The sequence below is a fragment of the Triticum dicoccoides genome, chromosome 3A, assembly GCF_002162155.2.
Source record: "Triticum dicoccoides isolate Atlit2015 ecotype Zavitan chromosome 3A, WEW_v2.0, whole genome shotgun sequence".
In the NCBI taxonomy this organism is placed as follows: Eukaryota; Viridiplantae; Streptophyta; class Magnoliopsida; order Poales; family Poaceae; genus Triticum; species Triticum dicoccoides.
The window spans coordinates 652,352,423-652,361,804 of NC_041384.1; the positions used below are offsets into that span (position 1 = coordinate 652,352,423).

At 48.1% G+C, this 9,382-nt stretch overlaps 1 protein-coding gene across 2 annotated transcripts; it reads left to right on the forward strand.

Annotated features, from left to right (window-relative positions):
• The first annotated feature begins 5,272 nt into the window (after window positions 1-5,272).
• Window positions 5,273-9,376, forward strand: LOC119272537 (inactive protein kinase SELMODRAFT_444075-like). 2 transcript variants are annotated; one of them, XM_037554005.1, is made up of 9 exons: window positions 5,273-5,753; window positions 6,655-6,791; window positions 6,907-7,004; window positions 7,115-7,470; window positions 7,745-8,152; window positions 8,249-8,409; window positions 8,495-8,568; window positions 8,682-8,826; window positions 8,921-9,376. In XM_037554005.1, the coding sequence occupies exons 1-9, from the start codon at window positions 5,273-5,275 to the stop codon at window positions 9,146-9,148; spliced, it is 2,088 nt and encodes a 695-aa protein (XP_037409902.1). In that variant the 3' UTR covers window positions 9,149-9,376. The 2 variants fall into 2 exon arrangements, with proteins under 2 accessions (XP_037409902.1, XP_037409903.1); XM_037554006.1 differs by having other exon boundaries at window positions 5,273-5,729.
• The last annotated feature ends 6 nt before the right edge of the window (window positions 9,377-9,382 follow it).

Here is a 9,382-nt window from a genome sequence, read left to right on the forward strand (position 1 = left end):
TCTCGGGACGAGAATTTATTTTAGAGGAGGAGAGTTGTAACACCCCGGTGTAATGATGCTACAATAACCCCTGGGGTTAAGTTAATCTTTTGCTAAACATGCGCCTGATCCTTATTGTCTCATGTTCTTTCAAATTCCAGTTGAATTCATTTTCAAACTATGAGTGAAATTCAAAATGCCCAAACATGACAACTAAAATGTTCATCATGTGTAAAATATTCTCCTGGTAATATTGGTTGTGGACCAACATTTTTACAAAGGGTTTAAGTGGCCTAAACTACTTAAAACAGTGACCTAAGCAATAAATTAAATGCCTTTTTAATTTATAAAAATTGTAAACTGTTTTAAAAGCCTCGCAATCTTTTTGTGGTGGTGCACAATAATTCTAGGAAATTGTTTTGGTCAGTAGCATATTTTTGCAAAGTCAATTGTGGCTATAAGAAAATGCAAAAGCTACTGATAAAAAAATAAGAGAAAAGAGAAAGGAAAAGAAAAGAAAGGTAAAGTGGGAGAGGCCCTCTACCCTCCTTGGACCGAACCCCCCCTGGGGCCAAGCCCACCTGGGCCGGCCCAACTCCCCCATCCTAGGCGGCCCACCTCCCCCGGTCGCTCTCTTCCTCCCCTGTTCAACCGACCGGGGGCATGGTCGAGCGCGCCGCTCCGCACCAGCTCGTCGGCGTCGAGGGGATAAGACCCCGATGCCTCGGGCTCCCCTCTCCCTTCCCCACTTGCCTCCCCGCCTCCTCGATCTCTGCCTCCACTCACCTCGCCCCTCTCGCCGAGATCCTTTCCCCTCCACCAGATCCCCTTCCACCGAGTGCCTCTTGTCGCCGCCCACCGGCGTCCGCCGAGGCGACCGCTACCCCCACCCCTCTTCGACGCGTCTTGGAGCTCCATGCCTGCCAGCACCATCGTCCACGCCCGCGAGCAGGAACCGGAAGCCCCTCCATCACTGGGACGACCTTCTTCTTCCTCCTCGGATCACCGCCACCTCGCCAACGACTCCGGTAGCCGCGCGTCTCCCCCAGGCTGTCTCAGCAACGTCGGTGAGCTCACGCTCCTCCTCTTCCTCTAGCCGAGCTCGCCCGTGCCCCGTAGCTAACTCCGCCGGGTTGCCGTGCCCCGGCCACCGCCATGGCTGTGAGCACCAAGCTCTCGAGCCACTATGGCCTCGCTCGTCCGCCCAAGCGCACTCATGGAGCCCCGTAGCTGATGCCCTGCTCCTCATCTTGCACGCTCGCGCCCCGCTGCTCCGCTTCCGCCTAGTCCCGGATGCCGGCGCCGCCACCGTTGTCCCTACGCCCAACTCTGGCCAACCCCGTGCCCACTGGCACCTCTCCCCAATGTGCGACGTCGCCAGCTTCCCAACGCCGCCTCGCGCGCGAAGATCGGGTCATCGTAGCGATTTTCCGGCCAACTCCGACGAGGAGCCACCGCGAGAGGGTCGCCGGAGTGACTCCGGCGTCTCCTGCTGACTTGTCCGCCACGCGGCCCTCCCTGTGTCGCTGCCAACGGGCCCCGCGAGCTCTTGTTGACTGGGTTGACCCAGTCAACGTGCTGACTGGGCAGCCCCAGCCAGTAACATGTGGGCCCCCTCTATTAATTAGTCTGAAAACATTTTTGTAAACAGAAGTAATTAGATTAACCTAAACATTCACTGACACCCGGGGCCCACACCGCTAATTAACCCTGTTAGGTTAGTTTAGTCCACTATTAAGCTAGCAGAGGCTGACATGTGGGTCCTGCTGGACCCACATGTCAGGTTTGACCTGGTCGGCCGTCTGATGACCTGCTGATGTCACTTTGACATCATGCTGACGTCATATATCATTTTCTGTAAATAAAATAAATCCAGAAAATAAGAAAATCTTTAGAAATTCATAGAAAATAATCCGTAACTCCGATAAAAATGTTTTCTATATGAAAGTTGCTCAGAAAAATCCAACGAATCCAAATGTGCGGTCCATTCACCTGTCACATGCCCCTAGCATGCTGAACATGGAACCGTCCCCTCTCTTTCATCTGTCCGGAATCCGCCTAATGCCGGGAATTCATCCTCGGATGTTTATCCCCTTCGTCTGCAACGTGTACTACTACGTTAGGGCAACACTAGCTCTGCCCGTCGTCATGTTATGCCTTGTGATGCATTGTTTGCTCTGTATTTACTGTTTCTTCCCCCTCTTCTCTTTGGTAGACCCCGAGACCGATGATACCGTTGTGATCGACTATGTCACCGACGACCCCTCCTTCTTGTCTGAGCAACTAGGCAAGCAAACCCCCCTTGAGCATTTCGATATCGCCTATTTATTTCCCTCTCATGATTGCATTAGAACTGCTACTGCTTTCTGTATGATCCTACTCTGATGCATAGCCTGTTGTTGTTACCTGCTTTCATACCTTACCTGCTTATCCTAAACTGCTTAGTATAGGTTGGTTAGAGATCCATCAATGACCCCGCCTTGTCCTAGTTTCCTTGCTTTATGTTCGATGACTCGATCATCGTGATCAACGTCCAGGCCCCAACACCGCGCATCACCCCCCCCCCCTAGTTGTACGACTCTGCAGAGTTACCATCGAGTGCCGAGGATGGAACCTCTTACATCACTCCTAATGAGATCTCTGTAGTGTAGCTATACGTCGACCTCATTGAGGGTGATTTCCTCCTTAACCACTTTTGTTACGGCTCTGTCGTGCAACCCCTCAAGTGTGAACCTCGAGGGTGGATCCTCTTACGTTCAGCTTGATGATAACATCGAGTGGAATTCTTCGGGGGTGATTCCTCGGGTCTCCTCTTTGGTGTTAGACACACAGTTACTATGGTTACTATGACTTCGCATTGAACCATGTTACTAAAGACGGGTCGTCCCTGAGGGGTACCCGCGCGAGCTTAATAGCGAGTGATGTGGAGTCGGGTTGACCTGGAAGGTGCTCGCGAGATACTTACGAGGCGTGGCCGGGCATTCTTAGCCCTTGCCGCAAGTACTCGAGACGGGCCGACAGGGTCACATCGAGCATGAGTCTCTGCTCGTTACCGCGTGCTCCTAATCCACTATAGTTTGGATATTTGATCCGAGGGGCCTCTGGCCTGATAGCACTAACCATCATGTGGGCATAGTATGGGTGTTCTGCGTCGTATGCATCAGTCGAAGCTTAATAGACGTCAACGACTGAGCGGCGGGCACCGGGTTGGACTGGTAAGCACCTGCCTTTTTGAAGGAGGTAGCTAGGTCTGCTCACCGGCCGCGTACGCAACGTGCAGGAGTTCCCGGGGAGATGACCCATGAACCCTGGGGGCATAGGTTTAGTCCGGCGTGTTGACCTCTCTACTAAGCCTAGGTCGGGTTGCGGCGTATTGTTTGGCCAAGGTCGGGCATGACCCAGGAAAGTGTGTCCGGCCGGAGTTAATCAAGCATGGTGGATAAGTTGCTGCACCCCTGCAGGGAAGAAAACATCTATCGATAGCCTGTCCTATGGTAACGGACACTTGGAGTTGTATCCCGATCGATACAACTAGAACTGGGTACTTGAGATGAGACATGGAGATGAGACTTGGATATGAGATGATAACTGGATAGTATGGCTCTGTGATTGCTTTCTCGCTGGAAGTCGAGAAAGGATCTCTAGCCAAGGTTGATAACACTACTACTTTACATTATGTTGATTTGTACTCTTCTATATGCTGCAAGATGCTTGAAGATGCTAGTCTTCGATAGGCTAGGCTTCACCTCCTCTTCTGGCATTCTGCAGTTTAGTCCACAGATACAACCCTTTTCCTTTGATACAGATGCGTACTTAGTTTAGATCTGATGTAAGTCTTGCGAGTACTTTGGATGAGTACTCATGGCTGCTTTGCTACCTCTTTTTCTCCATACCCAATTGTTGCGACCAGATAACGGATTCCAGGAGCCAAACAACACCACTGAAGACTACTGCTACCCCGAGGGTGCCTACTACTACGTGATGGCCGCTGACGACCAGGAGTAGTTAGGAGACTCCCGGGCGGGAGGCCTTGCCTTTTCGATCGTTGTTGATTTTGTGCTAGCTTTCTTAAGGCAAACTTGTTTAACTTATGTCTGTACTCAGATATTGTTGCTTCTGCTGACTCTTGTGTATTCGAGCTTATGTATTCGAGCCGTCGAGGCCCCTGGCTTGTAATATAAAGCTTATATTATTTTAATTTGTGTCTAGAGTTGTGTTGTGATATCTTCCCGTGAGTCCTTGATCTTGATCGTACACATTTGCGTGTATGATTAATGTACGGTCAAATCAGGGGCGTCACAGATTTGAATAATTATTTGCCTTCCGAACCATTTGTTGTTGCATTAATTATTCGAATTTAAACATTTGTTGTGACGAAGACAGTTGTTGTATTGTGATTTGCCTTTTGGACCATTTATAAGTTTGGTTTATATTGTGATTCTATTAAGTTTATATTTGTTGAAAACCATGAATTTGCAAAGCTCCTGAAAATTTGCGGTACCCTGAGGCGTGAGGCTTCCAGCACGGATCATATGCTGTAAAATCATGCCACAAAAATTTTGCAGGACAAGTTTACATGATCTGTTCCACCGGAGACCTCATGGTACCGCATTTGTTCTTTTTACATGCGGCCCTTATAACAAATTTGCGGGAGGAGTGATTCTGCTGGATCTGCTGGAGTTGCTCCAAGAGTTTCATCCCAGGTCCTGCGTGCAAAAGCCGAAGCACTTATTATTAAATGTAGTTTTCATTGGGGGTCCTTCTAAGGGATGCGATGTAACCGAAATTGCACACTCATGTCAGCTCCTAGGTCATTCAGGAACCTTAAACAATCATTTCGCAATGGCAACATAACAAGCTCGATGACTAGGACGACATTTTTTCCCCCAAAATAAAATGAAGTACTCAAAGAAGAGAAAGAGTGATTCGTAACCATAATTTACCCCAAGACGGAGGAAAGCACACGGTTGCGGAATTCATCCTGGAGTTAAAAACTTAAAATATGGATCGAAAGGGACCAGCGGCTTATATAACGAGTTCCTTCAAAGAAAAAACCTATACAACGAGTTCGTTATACAGGCGAGCGCCCGCCCATCCCTGCTCCCTCGCTCCTCGCTCCCTCGCCGCCTCCGCCGGCGAGAATCTCCGCCCGCGACGCGACAACAGCAAGGCGCCCGACCAGCCGCCGCGTCGCCTCGGATCATCCTCCGGCCACCTGACTGGCAATGAGGTGCCCGCCATATATTCGCTGCGGGCGCCTTCGAGATGCCCCCCGCGCCAGCCGCCCCACCGAATGTACTCCGTGCTCTCGAGAATATACTCCGCGGCGCGCAGCCGTCTCCAGGTACTAATAGCCTCGCTCCCGGCCGGCCCCGATGGCAGCAGGGACTCGCATCGCCGCCGCCGCCGCCGGGACGACCGCAGCAGGAGCAGCGGCACCAGCACCCCCATCAGCACGCCCGCGTCCATGTACTCCGCGCTCAGCCCGGTGGACACCCACGCCGTCGCCACCGCCGCGGCGGCCAAGCTCGCGATGGACCCTCCGGGCGCCGGGTCGGCCGCGATGCCCATCTCCCTGTCGCCGCTCCTCCCGCCGCCGCAGATGGTGGTGGTGGCGCTCGACGCCACCCGCGACCACCGCGAGGTGGAGGTCAGGATGTCGCTCAGGGCGCTCGTGGCCCGGGGCGACATACTTCGCGGCGGCGACTCCCTCCTCGTGCTCGGCGTTCTCCACTCCGTCACCAATCCGAGTGAGGGCCGAGCTCCCCCTTTAGGTCTCTATTTCCCGTCGGGTTACGGTCTCTTAGCCATTCTGCTCGACCTAATTAACCCACTCTTGTTTAAATTGCTCTTCTCGAGTCTACATTCATCATTCATGTGCTGAATTGAACTTCCCAAAAATGCTTCCTAGTTGCGATCGACCTCTGTAGTTGAATATTGTGTACATGCTTATATACATAGGTGATAGACTGATAGATTTGGAATGTCAATGTGTTATATTGAAGTTGATTCTTAATTTCTGTCATCCATGTGCTAGTTAGATTATCATTGTAGTGGTCAGGTAGAAAACTTTAGATGCTGTCCTCTCCTTGTTAGAGTGTGTGTTAGGTGTATTCATGCATGTCTGACAGATGCTTCCATATATGTGCTGATTGGCTTTCAGTCCTGCTGGTCACTGTTTCACTAGTCATTTGGTAATAGATGTCCCTTGAAGAAGCATCATGGCATTTGGAATCACTAACATTTTAGACAAGGGTGTCACTATTGTCTATTGAGCTTCATAAATGGTATACTGACAAGGAAAATCGACTTTAAAACAGCAGAATGAAACGCATTATGTGTAAAAGTTACAAGTCGGTGTTGCATAAACACATGATTTTTGTATGGGAGCAATTAGACTTCCCATTCTTTTTGTATAAGATAGACTGTCCATTCTTGTTTTGAGCGTATAATCCGAGTCAGAACTTCCAGCAATGCAGTGCTCTGTCCAGTTTTTTTTCAATCTGGCATTGAATTGTAGTGAGTGGTGCTATCTCGTGCTCCTGATTATTGCTGTTGTTTGGGGATTTGGAGTCACTGTTCACTTCGTAGAGTATAGATTTTGGCTCCTACTTCAAATTAATATATTCATTTACTGAAGAACTTATATCTGTTGTACTTCTTTTGCGTTATTAGTGGGATACCAAACCAAAGCATCTAGTGATTCTTTTGCCGGGACGAGCTTGCGGTACCTAGGTGATCAGGTTGCGAAGAAAGCTGAATACTACAAAGACAAGCTCCTCCAGGATGTGGAGGAGCTCCGCCAAGTGGGGGTAACATTTCCTACATTCATTTTTCTGTTGGGATAAGTAGCTGCTTTACCAGTAGGACTTGCAATATTCTTGAAAACAATGGTTATATTCTGATGTTCATTTTGTTTTATTTCAGATTAGTGTGACCCTCAAAGTATGCCCTGGATCACCAGCAAAGGTTGTCATTATCCATGAAATCAATTCAAGTAAAGCTGCTTGGGTTGTATTAGATAGGTACCTGCATAATTTATTGTTTATAATCATTCCTGGCATGCTATCCTAATGGAGCATTTGTTTGTTCAGTAGTTAAACTAAACTAGTATTGGTTTATAATGAATTTATAGGCACTTCAGACGAGATTTCAAGCACTTCGAAAAGCACATAGCCTGTAAGGTTGCGGCATTTCAAGATAACCTGTCAGTGCAGACCTTGAAGTCAATTAGAACAAATCTATCAAGCAAAAGTATGGGGGAGACGAAGGACCTACAAAACTTAGTAGTGTCACTTGATCTAAGTTCCAAAACACTAGATACTGACAAGGTCCGTGTGTCGATCAGGTCATCGCCTGTAAGTTACTTTGCCTCTCTAACCAATCATGAGATGTACTACACCCCCAGTGTGGTTGGTAGCAGCATCCAAGACTTCACGCCGTCAATGAGCGTCACGTCCATCCCAGTGATCGATGAGACTGAATTCAATGGTATGACATATTTCTTCAATTAAGCACAATCATAAAGTTGCAACTAGCTTGTTTATTTTGCCGAAATGTTAAAATGGGACCTAGTAGCGCTTAAAAGGTAGAAAAGGCCTTTCTAATTCTAGTAGCTCATTCATGCAGAATTCAAGAGCTTAGTTAAATATTTGTTCAATGTTGACCAAGTAGCTGTAGTTTTACCTTCCAAGAGATAATGTTACACAGGCCATCTACAATTCCGTATTTACTCATACTACGCATGCTCCCCTGATCTTTACAGCAAAATCTATTGAAGACAACATGATCGGCCAGTACGATTCATCAGAAAGACCAGTTCTATGTGCTGGTTGTGGGCTAAGATCAGTTCTTTACATCAAGGAATCCATGAAATATCCTTTCTCAGAGATCCAATCTGCAACAGCTGACTTCTCAAGTGAGAATTTGGTGGGTGAGGGAGGATTTGGGCATGTGTATAAAGGGAGACTCAAGGATGGCCAGGTCATTGCAGCTAAGTTGCGTAAAGAAGCTAGCTCGCAGGGCTATACCGAGTTCTTCTCTGAAGTGCAAGTGCTCAGCTTTGCCCGCCATCGGAACATTGTCATGTTGCTTGGGTATTGTTGCAAAGAAAGCTACAACATCTTGGTGTATGAGTATATATGCAACAACTCTCTTGAGTGGCATTTATTTGGTGCGTGCTTGGTATGCATAAAGTTAATTCATAATATGAAGATGGTGACAAACATAACCTTAGCTTGCTCTTTTCTTTTGCCACTTGATGAAACAGACAAGGCAGCAGGCTTACTGGAGTGGCACAAGAGGCATGCTATTGCCCTTGGTATAGCAAAGGGGCTGCGCTTTCTGCATGAAGAGTGCCGCGCCGGTCCAATAATTCACCGGGATTTGCGCCCAAGCAATGTACTGTTGACACATGACTTTGTTCCTATGGTAAGCTAGACCTCACTTCTTACTGGTACATTTGAAGGTGCAAATCCTTATCTGTTCTGTTGTAATTACGTCCTGTCTTCCACAGCTTGGGGATTTTGGTCTTGCTAAATGGAAGGCTGTCAATGCTTCTATTCATACAAGGGTTCTGGGGCAATCAGGGTCAGCACAAAACTCTCTAATCCTTCCGATAATCTCAACTCTGTTCCATTTTATGCTACCCTTTTGCTCCTGTATTTCTGACAATTCCAGGATTTTCTTGTCATGTCCATCAGATACTTGGCGCCTGAGTATGCTGAATATGGCATAGTTTCTGTCAGAACAGATGTGTATGCCTTTGGCATCGTTCTTTTCCAGCTGATATCGGGTCGCAAGGTGCTCGAGGAACATGAAGGGCAGTGCACGCACATATTGCAATGGGTATTCTTTTTAGTAGATTCTTCTCCTTTTCATTTGCCAACGTCTTATAGCCGATTTGCAGCATTCATTTTCTTGCATCTCTATACATTTTCAGGCAGAGCCTTTGGTGGAGAGTCTTGCACTGCACGATCTGATCGACGAGCGCATTGCAGATACATACGACACGTATGGGCTGTATCATCTAGCCAGAGCAGCATATCTCTGTGTCAGGACAAACCCGGAACAGCGGCCTTCTATGGGGGAGGTTGTCCGTCTTATCGAGACAGAGAATGAGCATATCAGGGATTTGTCCCGACAATTCATCCCACATTTTACAAAGTAAAGAGAGAGAGAGAGAGAGATCCTACGGAGAAGCCCCGTGGAGAATATAAAGGTAGAGCCCACCCGAGTGAGGTAGAGTCAAAGCCAGGTCAGCAAGGATGCGGCACTGCGACCTTACCACTCACATTTTACGAAGTGAAGAAATAGTCCAAAGGAATCCAGTATGATATTTCATCAGTGAAGTTTCTATGATGCTTGCAGAGGAATATCTCCACTTCTCACCGGTGAAATCGCA